General features: G+C 42.8%; 1 protein-coding gene across 3 annotated transcripts in view; it reads right to left on the reverse strand.

Moving 5' to 3' along the window:
- Positions 1–363: 363 nt before the first annotated feature.
- LOC147710012 (max-like protein X) overlaps positions 364–19,946 on the reverse strand; it is a 36,439-nt gene continuing 16,856 nt past the window's right edge. For 2 of the 3 annotated variants that reach the window (XM_086920684.1, XM_086920683.1), the window contains exons 4-9: positions 17,623–17,703; positions 16,403–16,509; positions 14,322–14,421; positions 12,917–13,016; positions 10,418–10,619; positions 364–8,266 (exon numbers count right to left, since the gene is read on the reverse strand). In XM_086920684.1, the coding sequence (XP_086776810.1) occupies positions 8,207–8,266; positions 10,418–10,619; positions 12,917–13,016; positions 14,322–14,421; positions 16,403–16,509; positions 17,623–17,703 (650 nt within the window). In that variant the 3' untranslated portion in view covers positions 364–8,206. The remainder of the gene's footprint in view (positions 8,267–10,417; positions 10,620–12,916; positions 13,017–14,321; positions 14,422–16,402; positions 16,510–17,622; positions 17,704–19,946) is intronic. The other variant, XR_015295835.1, reaches the window with a different exon arrangement.

The following is a 19,946-nucleotide window of genomic DNA, read 5'->3' on the forward strand; positions in this document are numbered from 1 at the left end:
GGATGCTTGGTCGCACCTTAGAGATGCCCATTAGGGACCATCTCTCAGGGTGAGCCAGGACGGGTTCCCCAGCGGTCGAAGCGCGGAGATACTCCTCCGGGAGTCGATTCTAGCGCTATATAAAACCCACAATTAAATTAAATTAAATCCAGGACACAAGAGTAGTGTCTAATGTGGGACCTGTCCCACCTAGCCACACTGTGCCATGCAGACCTGGTTTGCTTATCGTTCATTGTTTTATACAATTATGCATGTAGAACACTAGGCATAGACATGTTATCCCCTAAAATGAATATATATTGCACATGTTCCTACAAAGACGTTATAACTTTGTATAATGAGATCACTGGAGAAAACACAGACTTCATCTTTTAAGGTACATTTATTGAATTACATCCATAATACAAAAATATTTCATTTCAATTCATTATACACAGAGATCTTTATTAGCAAAAGTCATTTCGTAACATCAGGAAAATAACCAAAACCCTGATAATTTGAGAGATTGAAAGTAGCACAACGCATATGCAACAGTTTGCATTTCTGTATGATGTAAATTCCAGCAAATTGTTGAAATAACTGATCTTATATAGAAAGAAAGAAAAGATAAACAGAAGCTGTAATTGTGCTTTTCTAGGAACTGAAAGGCTCCTAACAACTGCTGACTTGCAGTTACAATTAGTCAGTGTGCCGTGGATGGGGTTGGGATGGGCGGTTAAGGTTGCAAGAGCTAAAAAAAAAAAAAAACAACCACACACAAATATATGATAAGTGCGCCACGAATTCTGATGTAATACTGGTTCTAAAATATACTGTGAAGACATATTTAAAATGGTCTATATCTTCGTCAATCAAGGGAATGGCACTCAGTGGGTCTAGGCTTGAAATTATTTTGTGTGGGTTTTAAATATTCGAACAAGGTAAGGTTAATAAAACAAACTTACTTGGTGCCACCTTCACACAGAGAATGGTAGCAATGGTCGCTTATCAAAGTACCATCTGAATTTCAAGATTAAATAAACAGTTCTCTTTTGTCCCTTATTCTTCAAAATCATAAAGTATGAAAATGTCATGTGAGAAGTTAGAGGGCAATGTAAACATTGTTTGCATTTAAGTAAAATCACACTAGAGTGCCAACCAACTGTTCCAGACTTTCACAGACAGAAAAGCAGCATGTAAACATATTTAAACAGAAGAATGGAATCAAGGCATTGCTAACTCGCTAGATCTAGTGCAATCCCGCAGGGAGATGCACGTGCTACCCACAGCTCATTCAACACAATTTCCTGCAACCTGAAGTATATTTACTATCCAGGTCCCCCGAAAAGCTAATGATACACAGAACTCTGTGGCACTGATTGCAACACAATGCCTTTGAACAAATTACTGCATGTGTATCAAATATTGAACCAGCTTGTGTCGCAGTTTCTTTCAAATGTTATATGGACAAAGCAAGAAGTAGTGAAATCATTCCATGAAAACTTGAAAATAAATCAAATTTTTGTTCGTCTTATTAAAAGATATCAATTTGTTATGTTTTTCTGATGATAATCTCTCTCAACGTGTGCGTTCATAGAACAGCACGAGCCACACAGTGGGGGTCGGATGTGAGGGAGTTGGAAAAGACCAGCGTGGGTCAAACAAGTCCTTTCTCCATGGACATGAGATCTTCTACTGTATATCATCCAATCTCACTATGTGATTCTTTGTACACTGTCATTATTGCCTATATGTTGTGTAAAACAATAAAAACAGGTTTATCAAAAAACAACAAGTCTTTTCTCATGTCACTTTAAATACATTTCTTGAACTGCTGCGGTGTGGCTCTTCGTCTTGTACGAATCAAGGGACAATAGTTGAGGGAAATAACAGGTTCCCGGATAACCTGGAAGGGAGCACCAGATTTGTGAGTGGTCGAGCTCTGAATATATGAGGCCCTAAAACTCCAGTTACTTACAGCAACCGTACTAATATCATTCACACATTTATTACTACAGTGCATAGGTCACCTTCCAGTTTCACAGTAGCATGAAACTCCCATCAGTAAATCATTGCTAACTGCTCACAAATTACAAGTTACATCACTTTAAACATTGAAACAACTCTCCTGAGGCTTTCCGAATATGATTTTACATTACTGCACGTAATAAACCCGTCACAATCTAGTATTGATTTTTATAAACCAATATTAAAGACAAATGCCATGTCATAATCAATATATGCAGGTGTGCAAAAGTTTTATTCTATGTATTGCCACTGTGGAGGCAGGGTTGCTGCATTCCCTAGAGAAAAATACCGGCCATTCATTCACATTTTAATATTCTGCAAAGGCTCAGACCTGATACTTAAATAGAACTATAAATAAAATTGTCGGTATTAATTTTAACATAGACTTCCTCTTTCTGTTTACTTTAAATACTTTTGTTTACTTTATAATTAGTAGCCAGGGGTCATTAAGGCAAATCTAGAACACATTTAATGTACTTTTGTTTTCTAATAACTATTTAAAGTTTGCAAAGATAAGGGGAAAACAAATACTGTCATTAGGTGATTTCCATTATTGTACCGGCTGGGACATTACAATTCTGATCATGCTGACCGAGTGGCGACCCTAACCATGACTCACTCAAGGCTTTGCCTCTTGTGGGTTATGGCATCTCCGCACACTCAATGGTAATAAATAGCGTATGTGCACACATACCAGATTATATATCTAACTTCTATATAAGATATTTGGGATATGCTGCTGGTATGTCTGAAAAATCTAAATCAAAGATTGTTGGTTTGAATGGAAGCATAGGCTGCCTGAACCAATTAGCCTTGCTTAAATACGATCTTTATGCATAAATGAGTGATATGCAAACAGGTACCTCATAAAATAATATTACACAAAACTAAAGGGCACGCTATACAAACAGCGGAAATATCCTGGTCGAAGGGCAGTGGATGGTCAGCAGTACAGAACAAAGAAACAGATGCCTTCAAGACAACTTTCAAACAACAATGCTATAAAATATTCTTTCTAAGAAATGCAACATAAAGCAATAGCTAACTCTATACAAGATTGAACACTTCAGTTCATGGCAGTTATTTTAAGAGCGCTTATAAAGTGCAATAAACACTTTCAGGGACCGCCTACATATTGCCCAGCCGCTGACAGCTTACAGAAGAGGCATTTATTTGAGGATATAGCAATATAGTGCAAAAGGCACATAAAACATCTACACCGAAGATGCAAACCTGAATCGACTCCAAACGCCCTCAAAAATTAAAACACACCACACATGCAGATCTACACTAAACACATTACCAGCAGGGTAGCAACAAGGGCAGGGTCCAAGGGAGATGTTCAGATTAGGCAAGGCCTATGGAAAAGAGTATTCACAGAAATTCACTGTATGAAAATGGGCCTTATGCAGATGATATTTTGTTAACAGGACACGGATGAGGACCTAGGTTACACACCAGTGTTATATATCATGCATAACTCTGAACAAACATATTTAGAAAATTACAGGGAAGAATCAGTCACATAAAACCTGTCCAGAAATATTCTGCATCCCTTTTTCTTCATCTAAACGATTTGACTTGTCTAAATATACACTTTATTGGCCTCCTGAATCAAAGCAAGACACATGGAAGGCGATGTGAATGCGATGACTCTCAAACAGTGTGAGTAAAGCACAAGGGCAGAAATGTGCTCATCTTCAACAACCACTGCAGAGGGACATGGACAGAACACCCATGCAAAACTATGTATATGGTATCTGTACAGGGCAAACCTCGCTAAAAGTAAATGTAAATGTGTTTGTATTTATATAGCGCCTTCTAACCAGAGGTCTCGTAGCGCTGTATTCATACCGCTGTGGAACCCTTACTGGCCTTCCTGTGAGATGTCCACTCCTGGGCACCCCCAAGGTGAAGCCAGGCATCCAAGCGCTGCTGGGGCCGTTGTGGAAATTAAGCAAGCTATTGCCCAGAGTCACAGAGTGGGACCCATGATTAGACTAGGCACTAAGGCGAGAATTATCAGGTCCGGGTAGATTGAGTCCAAGACCCGCCGAGGACATAGAGAGCGTCCAAAATCCGCATCTACACAAATTCACAAGAACTTGCGACCGTAATCCTCCTCAGCTCACATTTGTGCCAAGAATTTTCCTCAAACTTTTTCTGTGTCTACCCTAATAAACACTGCAGCTTACCACCGATGGCATCCAACACGCCTTCCTTTATCTTGAGAACGCAAATATTGGTGTGATTCTTTCTAATTAGAGGGAAATCGCTGTTTAACAAGCAGCCCCATAACGTAGTGGTGCACTAAACCACTCTAACCAAGAACAACGCTGATTAAGGTAAACAGCTGCACAGGGACACCATAGAAGTGAACTAAAGTGAAGTTATTGATTGCAAATACAGCAAAGCAAGAATGATGCTTAGGTTAAGGAGAAGGTTTGGATTTTGCAAGTGTTTTGGCCAAGTGTAAAATAAAGCTGTTTTCACTTAAACGTGGGCGCTTTCCTGCAGGTGCCTGCATTCCACCCGAAGACGAGCTTCACCTCCAGATGTCAGACAATGTTCCACTGTGGCTGGCAGGATGAAAGAAGGTAATGCTAAGGTCAGCCAGAAACCTTTTTCTACACAATGTACATTTGCTTTCGAGACACCAGACAGGAGCCACCACATGTCTGGAGAGGAGAGTCTGGTGAAGCAGCACAGACCATAAGTCAACTAAGCAACGAGGCAGGTCTGTTGTTGAGGACTCGCCTTTATGGCCAGATGAGGCACTTGCTTTGGACACCACCGAGTTACTCAAATTATCACTGTATCAAAAAATAAACCAGCTAAACCAAGGTCTCTTCCAGGCTTTTGCGGTAGTTGCATTGCAACCTGTGAGTCAATGGCCATTGAATCGCTTATCCTACATTTTGGTCACAAATGTAATTATCCTCTAAACCTATACACAGAGCACAACAACATGCAGAGTGTAAAGGGTCACTAATAGCAGAAAAGAAATGAACATAAGGAGGGCACTTGGATGGCAGGCATAAGTGAAGCAATAGTTCGGACCTTGAAAGGCAGTTCGGGCTGGACTGTTCCCAAGAGGAACAGGGGCAAGACTGGTTTTCATATGGCCAGGTCTAAACTGGGGTGGTGAAGTGAGCAAAAGAACAATGATGGATTCAATGCAGATCAAACAGTGACTGGGGGAAGAATGTCAGAAAAGTTTCAGCGCTCCGCCCATCATCTTTTTATGTTTGCTTGTTTCCCCTAGATTGACAGGGTATGCCCAGACGTGGGTCCCTTGCTCAATTTGCCACTAGATTCAAGCTGGCCTGGCTGATGAGGGGTGTTACCCCGAAACTGGTACCAGGATGCTTGTTTACCTAGCAAGGCATTTCGGGCTGGACTGTACCCATGAGGAGCATGTGAATTAACTGGGTGCGTACTAATTTTCAATTGCAAAATTGGTACAACAAACAAAAAGATCATGCCTTTTTTAAGCATTCCAGAGTATTCAGAAAGAAACCACCTTTTTAGGGGTTGCACAGCGTAGCAGTGCTTCGCAGAGCGAGGCATTTTGTAATCGAAAAACGGGGTTTGTAAGCTGCCCTAGGAATCACACACGCTCGTGCGTGTGCTTTTCCTTCTGTGGGCAGCTATTGGCCTTTGCGTGCATCTTTTAATAAAAGACTGCACGCAATAGGCCACAGGCGGGTGCATTGCTCCGCCCATGGCCTATTGGAGTCTATTACGCGCTTGGTGCGCGTAATAGACACCAATAAGCCGGCACGTGGGTCGCAGTGGCGTGCGCACCACTCGCACCGTTCGCGGACTTGTTTATCATTTGCGGCAGCGCTACGGGATCTCTAGCGTCTTAGATTTTCATCCTTCGAAGCAGGCGATTTTTTTTTGTACCTGCTCCTCCGACCTACTCTGCCGGCTCGAAGGAGCGTTTCTCACTCTTGTTGTTTTTTGCAGTTTTATATAGCGCAAATTCGACCCAACGTCATCGGAGCGCTTTACATAAGCACCAGTTTCATATATTCATGTTTAGAAATGGATAAAATGATTAGAACAGAGTCACAGGGAAATAGCCAATGGAAGGTGGTCCTGCAGGGATGGGGAAACGCATGGATAGTAAGCCCAGGAAAGGATGGGGATGGACACAGACAACAGAAGGAAGAGGGATGGGTAAGCACAGACAAAGGATAGTGAGGAAGCAAGAGAAGCAACAGAAAGTGGGAGGCAGAGAAGAAACAAGAACCAAAACTGAGGGAGGGAGGACGAATGGAGAAACACAGGGGTGAGAAAAAGAACTAAAAACACGAGGAAGACATCGGAAACACACAAAATACCCTCAGAGAGCTTAAAAGAAAGAAAAAAAGTGCCTGAAATGGGATCAATGGAAGAACACAAGAAATGGGTCATTTCTCCAGGGCAGGGACATACACCAGGAGGGGAAGCAAAGCCCACAGAAGTTGACAAATAACAACCATCAAATGTGAATGGGAGGGTGCTAACCACCTGTTCACTTCAGCCTTGCATGTATCTGTTGCATAAGAAGCCTTGTGTTGTTGAAGTGCTCCAGGAGGAGGAAGCAGCAGCGCATATACCATGTTCCCCCAGTCTCCTACCATCTTGTTGGGGCTGCCATTAGCGTCACCCTGGGCTGTGATTATAATTGTGTAAACAGCCACTGATAAATGAAGAGAACTTGCAGTTGTATTTCTATAAGGGGTAGAGATTAGAAAGGCTCTTAAATCAGTATTAAGTTTCTATCCCTGCCAAACAAATCAAATCAAAAAGCACCTGCAGTTCAAGGTTACTGGCATAAGAAAAAATATGATCAAATGGAAATAGCAAGAAAATGCAATGACCGCCCCTCCTCCTTCGCTAATGTCTGCCAAACAACTTGTGTCACCCTGTCGCCTTTGGCAAAGAAGCTGTGAGGTGTTGCTTGTGTCTTTAAAGTGTACTCTTCATCAGATAAAATGCCTTGAAGGATACTCACAGGGCAGTATGTTTGCGTCACGAGTCAGTGCTGCCCAAAACAATGACAACAACACACTGTGCACATAAAGTCAATAAAGGCAAGGACTTTTCCCTTTAGGCTGCTCTATTAAGAAAGAGAGGGAAAAAAAGGATTAAAGTTTTTGCAGTTTTCCCAATTTCACCATTTTATAATCAAAGGCAATTGGTGTATGCTTTTATTCTTAGACAGTACTATGCTTGTCAACTCAGCCCATACATACATAGAGATTGACCTTGCTAAAAGAGGGCTATAAAAAACAATCATGCAGTTTCATCACGAATGTAGGGTTTTCAAGTTCTCCAAGAAAAAATAAAATAGTCAACCCAGTGATTCAATGTAGAGGGAGTTGTAGAGCAGAGACCGATCTTACTGTGCACCAAAGCCACAACGGACAACGTCACCACCAAGAATGACTAGACCTCTCTCCCCTGGGACCAACACAAACTAATCTGCATAGCAGTTTTAAATGCAGGGTGAGAAGATGCCATACAAAGGAAGATGCAGGAGGGATATGCCAACTTGGCAGCCACCAACAGCACCTAGTCTTGGTTAACAGATACCAGTATTGTATTAGACCGTAGAAGCAATAATTCACCTGAACCAGATACTACAGCTCTTTTTCTTTGTGTGACGAACTCCATGCTTGCATTCTTGCTTAATTAACACTCCTTGCACACAAACAAATCTCACACACCAAGGCCACATTTGCATGTTGATTATTGCACATACACAATAAAAGTGTTATTGCTCATACCTTTAACACTGGATGTAAAAGGTTGCGTGTAGAATTGGTTGAGTTTTTCCATTTCATTAAATCATTGAAAACTAGAGATTCAACAAGAGTCAACTGATTTGAAAGCTTCAAGCATTTCTTTTCAGTGAAATAACATTAGATGCTCTTTCAAAGGACTGAAATGTAAGGTACAGTGTCATATTAACCCTTTTTTCTTTTTGTAGGTCTCGGAGAATAATGCTGAAAGCTCCAATTTCTACTTTGGTTTCATAGTCTATGTAATAAATTAACAAATCGCAACATATAGAAAAGAAATGCACAGCCTCTATCTTGAAGAGACTTCTGTTTCGAGCCCAAAGCAGATATCCATGTTGGAACAGATACATCCTTCTTGCTGTGTTGGTGGACGGGATTTCAGCTTTCGGCTTCTTGAGGTTGCATCATCCATAGATTGGATTCTTCAACTGATGTAAAATACCCAGCACAATTTCTTGCAATGTCTGGAAAGAGGACACAAGGATTATAGCTTTCAGCAATAGGATCAAAAAGGTTGTAGGTGGGCTCGATGTCAGCCATACAGCACAGCCTTACATTGAAACTACTTCACAATTACACAGTGATAGTCTGTTTGCTAATATGTAAAGAAGAAAAAAGATGCAGCTGAAAGCATCAACATACTCAACCATAGAGCAAGTACAGCCATATTCAAGGGATAGCTGCTTTCAGTTTCAACTCCAGGCTTGCAGAAGATGCGGCAGTTCGGGACTGAGGCACACTGTCAGAGCTATGGCGCCCCTGTGCAATAATAAGGGAGCTGCAGGTCAGGATAGAAGCCCATTGCGTGCAGTCTTTTATTAAAAGATGCACGCAAAGGCCAATAGCTGCCCACAGAAGGAAAAGCACACGCACGAGCGGGTGTGATTCCTAGGGCAGCTTACAAACCCCGTTTTTCGATTACAAAATGCCTGGCAGAGCTGTCAGAGTTCTTGGTACCTGACGGCATCGACGTTACACGCAGGGTTAATGTGCATCGCCGGCGTGCTGTTAGGAAGCCATGGGAGATACAGTGCCGGAGCTATGCTCGCGAGTTGTGTGCGCAAGCAAAAAGGAAATGTCTAAAAAAAGCACGCGAGTGGTGCGCGTGCAGCAGCAGCGAAAGTGATTGCGCTCCAGATGGTGCCTCAGGCGCTGGAGGCTGCGCACGCGTAACCGCAAGCGCTAGGCCAGCAAAAGCGCGTGGTAGCGCTTTTAAAAGCCCACTTACTAAATGTCTCGCCGAGCAGCACATGCGCTGGCTCAGGCGAGACCTAAAAAGATGAAGAAGGAGAGGCATAGTGAGCATTGGAGAGGTGGAGCGAGGCGCGCGCTAGGGCTGGCAAAAGCGTGTGGTAGCATTTTCTGGAGCCACACACAGTCTCGCAGAGCAGCACATGCATGGCTCAGCGAGACCTAAAAGCGAAAAAGAGAAAGTTAATGGCAGCAGGTCCTCCTTTAGGGCACCATCATGGTCACCCGATGAGCCTGTGACACATGGACTAACAATGTTAGTGTTTCTAACAGGGAAATGGTCGTTTTTTTAATGTCAGCAATCATAAAAGAGGTGGGGGAACGGCGGGTTTGGCTGGGTGTGCCTATTTCAAATACTAAATGAGGCTGTATGACTTAAGAACCAGGCAGTTAGGCTGGGACTGAACCTCTGTAAACATGACCATATAAAAATAACACCAATAGCTCTCCATTGATATTAACTAAACAATCTTGTGCACCACCCACACAACCTGGTGCAGAACTTTGGATCCCTTTATATACCAGATTAGAAACTTTGCTTCGCCATATTGCATTGAATCATAAAACTTTCCTACAAATTCCTAAAACATGGAGTCAGGGCCCGAGGGGGCAAGCCCCAGAAATGTGGAACTCTTTGGAAGTAAACCCAAGGGTATGTTGCAAGAAACCCCATAGAATTATTCCGATTACTTTCACTGAATGCCCAATTTCACAATGGGGAGTAAATTCTGAAGACAGATGGGGTCGGTGCCTTTCATGTGTTGCAAACCATTGCAATTGGAAACTTGCTTCTGTAAAAGATGGTTAAAATAGCTCTACCGGCTGTTACTGAGGACAATTAAAAAAGTTGGGTTGCAATATACTTCGATTTCCAAGTACACCTTTTTTCCTGAAGAGTCCTATGATTAGGATAACAGGATCACCCATAATATTTAAACAAGAAAGAAAGCAAAGTGATCTGGGAAAGAGTTTGGTGTTCTTTCTTAGGAGCTGCCCTAGCCTGTCTTTCAAATAAACTTTTTATGGGGAGTCTGTCTTTGAAGAAACTCAGTTCTGATCAGTGAGGAACAAAGAATGGGACTCTCCATCTCCATTTATTTACCTAGAAGAATTTGACCTCCTGAAAATGGATTAAGCATCATGAGAATAATCATTATTTCAGCATTAGATCCTTTGTAGATTCATGTGCCTTGAATTATTTCCAAATTACAGGGAATAATTTAAAGAGAAAGTAAACCTATGAGGGATACAAACACTGGAGAGATGATGTTACAGGTAAGTATCTTTTTCCCCATATGTTCTCCCCGACATAAAACAGGGCACATTAAAAAGACACAACTATTGTTGTCAAAGTGAATGATTACCTGTGGTTTGCAGTGCTCCTCGATCCAACTGAAGACACACGCTGACAGCTCTTGAAAGCTGTTTACAGAGATGGAGGCATTAAATGACTGGAACAAGGAATCCATGATGCTCTGGAAAACACTAAATTTCACCTGATCGGACACCTGATCTTTCCCCTCAAGCGGGTTATTTTGATGAGCTTTGACTATCTCCTCATAGTTCCTGAAACCAAAAAAGGAGGGTATTAGCAGAAGATATAGCTCCATTTCATTGTGTATTGTACGCATGCGGTCAGAGTAGAATAAATTCCCCACAATGCTTGGACACTTCTAAGGAGACCTACAGTGCAATGTGGTGTGAAGAGACACTGGCTACATCCATCAACCTTTACATTTCATTATTATCCCAGGCATGTGGCGAGGGATCTAGTGAACACCCTTGGTGCCAATTGTATGCAGAGGCAGCACCTTGAACTGGTAGTGTAACTGGTCTATGATGAATTGGAGGTGCTGCTTGAGTCTGGTTCGTTGGTGTGAGCAGGTAGGCATCCTTTAGGTCTATGTTGGGCATGCAGTCCCCCTTCTTTAGAAGTGGGATAACCTCTTGTAGTGTTGTCATTTTGAAGTGTGTTCACATGAACTTCTTTAGGTATCGGTGGTTAAGTATTGTTCTCAGTGTCAGGCTTTGCTTTGGTACTAGGAAGTATGCTGAATAGATGCGTTTTCAAGTCTTGTTGTGGACAGTTACTATGGCTCATTGTTTTATTTGCCCTTTTCCTTCTTGGTGTAGTTGCACTAGTCTTGCTCCTTTAGTGGTCTTTTCTTTGTGGGTGTAGGACCTGGTTTCTTGGCAAGTGTTATGCAGTAGCAGGGTTTTAATTACATTTAGTATCCAATTTTGTGAGGTGATTGACCTCTATGCTTGATTAGACACTCCGCCTCTTGTGGGCTGGGCTCTCCATTTTGACTATCTGCGAAAGATCTGTCTAACTGGGCACTGCCGCTGCTGGTGGAGGATCTCTGGGTGCAGTTTGCTGGTCAAATCCCTGCTGTTGTTGGGAGGCTGACTGGAAACATCCCATTTCTGCAGGCCTCCTGGTCAGTTGGCGTCCTCGCTTGAAGACCACATAAATTGCAATGTACCGATGTCTTTGCAGTTTTGTTGTTCTTTTCTTGTTGCAGTGTCTCATCCACTAATGAGTTTCTCCTGCGAAGGACATGTTCATGACTGAGACCTGAGCCTCAGCCCGATACCTGAACCTCAGCCTTCAAGCCGGAGACCCTCTATCAAGCGACTTCTCTAAGGGTTGTCCCCGTGCACATCTGCATGTTGGCTTTGCCTGCCATGTGGAGGGCTGACTAGAGTCAGGAGTTTGAGATATTCTGCCCTTTTCCATGAATGCCTTGCCTTGCTTTTTAAAATCTTCAGGGAGGTGTTGTGCGAGGCCCATACATCTCTCCCTCATGGCTGGTGACCATAGCGCTTGAGTTCGTTGGAGTTGGATCCTCCACTGGGTTACTACCTTTTTCTCCATCTTTCTGCCCACCTGATCCATCCTCTAGCTCTCCTTATCTGGTGGTGACCTGGTTGATGTCAGGGCATTGCCCCTTATTCTGGCTGGTGCTATGATTATGGAGTCCCCAGGGTTATTCCCTTAAATGTACAGAGGTTCCTGCTCGGAACATTTGTATTACTTTTCAACCATGTGGAATCATAGCCTGTGTAGTAGCCGGCTCTGTGAACACATCCATGCCCTCGGTGAGGGTGGCTCAATGTCTGCCCGCTCGCTCTCTCTCTCCTTCTGCTCCAAGGGTTTTGGCGGGAGATAAAATCCCTTCAAGGAGATTTCAAACTCATCTGGAGGAGTGCCGATATGTCAGTTTCGAGCTTAGGTTTCTTATGCTTGACCTTGAGCATTCCTGGTTCAGAGTCTGCCTTCAGCTAGCTAGGCTGGGCTATACAATGGGTTTACACAGAGCTTCCTGTGTATCAATTATCCCAGCTATACATAGTCCAGAATAGGGCACTTGGGCATGTTTTTAAACTAAAGATGAATCATCCTGCATGCATTGGTGAAATGTATAATGTTGTGCTCTGAGCAATCGGGGCAAAGGCCCTGTACAGCTGAAACCAGTAGTCAAAAAGCACCATTTAATAAACAGCAGGAATAGTCACTCCCAAGTACATCAAGGCCAGCATAGGCAGACCAAGATTAAGAGCGCAGGGAGCACTGCCATGGAATAATCGTCACAAGACAGCCAAGTGGCCAAGGACCACTTAGGTTTTAAAAAGATGCTTCAGATGTTTGTTCAGAGACATATACGATGGGCTTGAACATATACTGTAAATGTCAAGTTAGGTGTGCAGGAGAATGCACATGAATAACAGAAAAGAAGGAAAGTGAAATTCAGATTGTAAGGTAATTTATGCTTCCAAATATATGAGCCTCCAAGTCTGACTTTAGGCCCACGATAATGTAACGGAGGAACTATAAAATGAGTAAAATAAATGGTGCTTACGACTTCATAATTTTCAAGGCCATGACATCTTTTCGGAGGGTAGACACCTCTTCTTCCTGCTTCTTTTTTTCTTTATGTAAAAACTGAATGTAGTCAATTGCTGAAGAAAACAAAAAAAACGTTTTAGAAGAAACAATACAAAAACTGGGATTTACAAGGTTATGCAGACTACCACAGTACCAGTGGTTTTAGGGCCTCACTTATAGAATGGCAGTAACAGGACATCAGCCTCCCTCCCTGGTGGACTCCCTGCTGTATGTAGAGGTTTTCGCTCTCCTGGCGGTAGAGATACTGTCGGCTCTGCCACTATGGAAACCGTAAACACTGGTGGAAATGCCATTCTTAGACCTAATTTAAGCAGAGCAGGCTTTCCAACAACATGCCAACTGGGCCCCAAGCAAAAGCATCAAGGACACAGTTTTTGGTTTTACATTTCAGGAGCAAACATCCACTTTCATATTGGTCTTAAAAAATACAAATCTAACAAATGCTGACTGGTCCTGCCAAGTTATGCTGGCTGATATTGTAAAGTTTTAAGAGAGCGCCTCTGGTTAAAAAGTGCAGATGTATCAGCGGCACAACATAAATGTTCCTAGGAGAAGTGTGGCTCAATGATTAGAGCGGCAGACCCTAATGCAGAGGTCTAGCCCGGGACCAGGGTTCAATTCCCCGCATCGGCGGGTCTTGGGCTCAAAATTCCACGGACCGGATAATTCTCACCTCGGTGCCTATTCCAATCATGGAATCCCACTCTGCAACTCTGGGCAATAGCTTGCTTAATCTCCACAACGGCCCCCACAACGCTAAGGATGCCTGGCCTCCACCTTGGGGGTGCCCAGGAGTGGACGCCTCACAGGGAAAGCCAGGATGGGTTCCACAGCGGTATTCGTACAAGCGCCTTGAGACCCTTGCGGGTGAGTAGTGCGCTATACAAGTATCAATTTACAATTTACTAGGACATCCCAGAGCTTTGGACACTGCCTGCAAAGCAGTTCACTGCACCATACCAGGCAGATATTGGAGTCCTATGACAAATCTTCACTTGATCTTGAATCTTTATTTGATATGTTTAGTTATGTGCAAGGAATGGTGTTCTTTGCACTCCAGTTCAGGCTACATCTAGTACATCACAAACCATTCCCAATACGGTTCGCAGCTTAGTCAAAAGCGTATTTAGGACTCATTTTTTAGGAAATAATAAATTTTCATTGTTGCAGTTTCATAAAGTCAAGTTCGATAAGATTATTTGAATGACACTAAAGGAATACAGAGCTATCCATCCTCTTCACTGAATACAGTTTACTCTGCAATGCTACCCACCCATAATACAAATTTAGAAAATTAATGATATGAGAAAAAAACATTAAGAAGAAAAAACACTGCGAAAGCCCGTAATGAAACTTACTCTTCTGTAGGACAACAGCTTTGCTCATTTTTGGGGAGCCAATTGAAAATTCTTGTTGCAGGCATGTGGGTACGATGGCTTGTAAATCGTCGTAACCTTTCTGTTTCAAGAGAGACTTTGTGTTAACTGCTTGAATACCAATGGAAACATGTCCCAATGATCTATTACATTTTGCCCAATACCTTACAGGGATCCCCTTTCATGAACCTCCCACCAGGTTTCCTCATAAATCACACTCTACAGGCCCTTGTCCTCAATAGTATAGATGGAAACTAAAGGCTACAGAGAATGTAGGATAGAACCAGTCTCTGAAGGTAAAGGTATGGATTTAGGCAAGAAGAAAATCTTTACATCAATTTTGGATGATGAGCTCTTAGTATCAGGGATAATGCTGCATACAGAAAAATATTATCTTATGTACTGTCTGTTAAAGTGAGTTGAGAGCACGCAAAGTGGAATACAAAAAGATCAGAAACTGCGCACTGAGAGTACCTTCCAAGATATTACTTTCCACCCTGTGAGGGATGACTAATGCAGTGGTTCGCAAAAGTTTTCGACCCGCGACACCCTTGACCCATTAGCCATTGCCTGTGGCTCCCCACTGTTACTTTTTTTGGAGAATGGGTGGATGTAAGCCCGGCCTCTGGAGTACTTGCATTTTTCTCCCTGAAAATAATTGGGATGAAGCTGATGCAGGTATTATTATCATATACGCAGGGTGTTTCGTATTACTAAGGCGGCGCCTCTAAAAAAATATTCCTAGTTGCACTTCTTTGCCCATGCCTTTTTTAGAGTACCCTCAAACTTTTTTATCCCACTTACAGTGCTAGATAGCACCCCTATGTATGTAGGCCTCATTGCAAAATTGTTTCTGTGCTAGAAGAATATTAGCATTCACTTCCATTACTATCCATGTCATACTTGCCAACACACCTGTCTCAGCAGGGTGACTCGCGGTTTTTTAAACCACATACAGCTTTATTTTTGCTGCCTCCACCCTCAAATTGCCTCGAAATCAATGCAAGTAAAATAAATTCCTCTGAATTATTTTTTTTTTAAACGTCTATCTAGCTTCTAAATCTTGGCATTATGCTGTATATGGTGTTTTACTTCCCTGTGCTCAGGTAGAGAGCAGGCCTGTCTGGAAATGTGTGTGTACTGAAAGAAACGTGCACTGGAAGTACCTATGATTTAAGTACAAATGTCAAAACTTAATAACACTTAGTGTGTTTAATAGACAGGACAACTGGACTTTTCTGATAACTTGCATTGGTGCAAAATGTATTTGGAAAAAACCTAAACTATTAACGAGTCTAACAACATAAATCAGGCATCTTCCACTTTGGGAGAGTTGGAACGTGGGGATCCAGTGAAATGTGAAGTCATCTCCCTCAACATGCCATCAATTAAGCACTAAGTTTACAGCTTTAGGCATGTCACTCTCAAATGAATGACATCATGCGTTTAAGTCTAATTAATTAGTTTAACAGAAGCCAACATACGCTTCAATATTAAATGCATTAACCCTTTGGCTGCGGGGCCGATTCCCCCCGCTGTGCTGGGTGGACGCGCACAGTGCCCCGGTGCTCATGACGAGCTCAGCTCGTCATGAGCCACGTTTCTCGTGTGCTCATGAAGAGCTGACCCCAGCACAGGAGGGGTATTATCCCCGTACCTGAGCATTCTAACGGTCATGACGAGCTCAGCTCGTCATGAGCACACGAGAACCGTGGCTCATGACGAGCTGAGCTCGTCATGAGCATGGGAGGGGTTAAAGTGCTTGGTGCGCAGCTCTCCTGGCTAGGATGGACTGCTCCCCAGGGAGCCACGGCGCACAGTTTGAGAACCACTGGACTAATGTGTTAAATAAGAGCTTGGCAGTGGCATGCTGAAGTCTAGCCACATGGCTGAGGAAACAGTCTCCAGTGCCAGCTGTCTGTGTGGATGAGAAACTACAAATGGTCATCTCTCTGAGACAGTGGCTCTAATGTGGTCTAGTGTCAACTAATACAAGTGCATCCAATGAGATTCACATCCTTTTTTGCTACTTCCTGTCCAGTTAGAGTTCCCTCAGTGCTGACCTTGATGGCATCCCTTCTCTTCTGTTCCGCCTGCGTGTGGGCTTGCCTTCTGCGGTCCTTGTAGGACTCTTTACCAGTGTCCTGCCTGTAGTCACTGTCCTCGTCATCTGCGGGTGGAGAACATTCATTGTGATGCATGGTCACTATTTGTAGAACACATATTCCCGCCCAAAATCACAACCAAGAAGAACGACCAGTCATAACATTCAAGGGAGCACTGCAGAACAGAAAGCTCCACAATCACTAGTACAGGTAAAAAAGTTTAAAGAGTTAGGCAACAGGGGTTCATGTTCATCATCAAAGGCATCACTCATTTAACGAACAACTGGAATACAAAGGGCATTCGAACAGTTTGTTTAACCAAGCTGAGCACACAACACTCTGATCTAGCCACAAGGCACACAACTGTTTAGTATGCAACACACAGAAGCCTGAACTGTTCATCTGTTAATTTATAATCTTATTTTCCCACCAGTATCTACACTTTCACCGCCCCTTTTATGTACACTACTAAAGTTGAAGTAAAAGCTAGTACGGTTCACTTAATACTCCCTTACGAAGCCGCTAAAAGTTAGTTCACTTCCAGTTAAGAGAACTTGCGATCAGAAACATTTAGAAATCTTCCTTTGCCTTCTGTTGGAGCAGCTTAGGTTTTAATCTTTTCAGACAAGTTACAGTAGGTGCTTTCATGAGCTCCGCTCATCAGGAAGATTAACATCTTTATACTTAACATACAATAGATCAAGCAAAAAACATTTTGTAACATTCTACACAGCATAGAAGTTAACAAAGTACTTTGCGTCTATATGAACTAAATAATGCTGCCAACTGGAGCCACAGTTTAGTTATTAAAAAACAAAGACTTGCTCACTTCCAGCAGTTCTGTTACTTATAGTATAGTCTTTAAACAACATGAGGATGTACATTTAGATGCCCTTATTTTTTGTCATGCAGATTCAATTGCTCCTTGGCCCTTTCTTTCATATTAAGTGGGGCCATGTGCACAGAGTCAACACTGTATTAAGATACACCACACAATCCATACTATGACCTCAAAACAAACTCTGTTGCCAATATTTGAAGCCACATGCACCCTGAGAAGCATTTGGCATGTAGTTTCACATGATGAGGATAGCAATCTCCTTATCCTTGCCACACACATCAACAGAAGAACCTTTGCAATACACACAGTTCTGGGTGTTCAGGCACACAGGGAATACCTGTATTTGGAACCGAAGAGGCACTGGTCGATCCAATACTATTTGCTCTCGACACTATACCTTTCCTGTCAATAAAGAGTGCTGTGGGGAGAAGAACGGAAAAAAGATTAATACAAGAGACCAGCACTCAAAGCCACCCTAGGGGGCTCGCCCTCCAGTTTGAAGACCCCTGCTCTAGAGCGAGAGCTTTGGTCAGCTTTAGCGTTAAGAAAATCTAAGCCAGCGTTTTACGCCAAAACCTCGTACTGAAAAGTAGATAATGGGAACCAACTCTCCGTGATATGAGCTATTTCCCAGCATTGTGTTTTGCAGCAACACCCATCTTTTCAGTGGGCTAAAGGCACATATCCTCTTAACACCAGCATTGGAGAGATCAAGAAGTGGGATCACTTGTAAACTGGGTCGGCATACTCTGTAAACAACCACCAACTATTTCTATTCTTATGTCCCCAACATCCATCAAATCCACAAATACCAGAGTATTGCCCTACTTTGGGCCACTCCAGCAGCTTGCCCATGGAATTCTGATTATTTGTGAATTAACCATAAGGAGCTGAAAGGTGGCCGATTTGGGGATGCTTTACAAAAAAAATATTATAAATGTGGAAGTAAGTTTTATGGCAACTTTGATGCGTTGGCGAGGCATGAAGAATATCTGAAGCTGGGGCAAAATTTAAGTTGCACCATGTTCCAGAAATCAGGACGGGCAACATTTTTCAAAAGTATCACATCACATACATAGGCACAAATTCAAACATGGTTACCAAGTTCCAAAGCAAAGCTTGAAATTTAATCACAAACCACAATGTTCTGTTAATTTAACTTCTTAAGCACAACGGTTACCCTAGGGTGTCCTGGCGCTGAGCAATGCCTATGCGTTTGCTGAGGTGTAGGGTGGCTATATGGTAAAACGCCACGTTTTCAGCCCCTTCAGAGTCCTTGAAATTGTGACTTTCTGCCTCGAGCTTTCGTCCTGTGGCTGTTTTACCTTCCACCTCGGCACACAAATACAAAAGCATTTCTCAAACCTATACATGGCAAATAATGTATAAATATTTCTTTGGTCTTTATTTCGTGTGTTGGCATACATTTTTTAAGAGAAGGTGGTTTATTTCACTTTCAAACATTTCATTCTTTTTTTTAAATTTATTTTATTTAACATTTTAACTCTTTTTCATTTATAACAAACAGTTAGTGCATGGGCCCCACATGAACACATCATTAGATCATAATCCAAACAATACAGTTCTGGTATACTTCACCCTCCCACCCCCGTGCATGATAAAGCCCCACCAGCTATACGCGTTCCAATTGTAAAGTCTCATCATACGCTAGACCCCATGTGTACATACCCATCGTCCGTCCATCCACCCTCCCTTCCTGTGCTCTCCTAGCATGTTATCCAGTAGTCACCCTCCTATTCCTCAGTGTCCCCTATATCCAAGGTCCCCCAAAATCTTCTCGTATTTTTTTTGCAGCCCCTGCCCTTAAAAAAACCCTTTTCAATAATGTTATAGTGTCATACCTTCCTCCCATTTCCTGAACAATGGTAATGAGTCACATCCCTACTAATGGGCAATGTCCCTTTTTGCCACAATCTACCCCAAAATCTTCTGGTACCTCGTGAGATCTGAGGGTTCCCATATGCCCAATAAGGCCCTGTGGGGTATCAGATCAATAGGGGTCCTATCCGCCTCCTCCAAGGATTTGGTCACTTGTTCCCAGAATGGAAGTATCCCAGGGCAATGCCACAAGTATGAATAAAGGTCCCTTCAGCACACTTTCGGAGACACAAAGGGTTCGCCCCCTCCTCCCAATTTTGTGAATTAATATTCTGGTATAATGTCATGTGTAATACTTTAAGAGTTTGATTAATCCGAAGCTAGCCATAATGGCCCCTTCTGTTGAGAAGCCCAGCACTTCTTGCCAGTCGTCGTCATCAATTTTCCCAATATTTTGCTCCCCTTCATCTGGTTTGCGAGCGGCCTTTGAGTGTTACATATTATTGTACCATACGTCAAGGATATCAGGTTATGATGTGCCTGCCCATCCAATAACAGTCTCTCCAATGCTACGGGTTAGTGCATGTCTCTGCTGCCTATATCTTAGCCGTGGTGTGGACAGCATCTGGCAATTCCCCTGTAGATAATCAAAGAGGATGACCCCATTAGCATCCCAACCCAAGAAGACCCTCAGATCACCCACCCACCTTAATCGAGTACCCTCCCAGAGGAGCGTACCTGGTAGGAGTCTCTTGTCCCATTTCATCTCCTTCAGTTAATTATTCCACACCTACAAATCAGTGGACGTGGCCGGACATGCCC

Source organism: Lissotriton vulgaris, chromosome 5, assembly GCF_964263255.1.
Source record: "Lissotriton vulgaris chromosome 5, aLisVul1.2, whole genome shotgun sequence".
NCBI lineage: Eukaryota > Metazoa > Chordata > Amphibia > Caudata > Salamandridae > Lissotriton > Lissotriton vulgaris.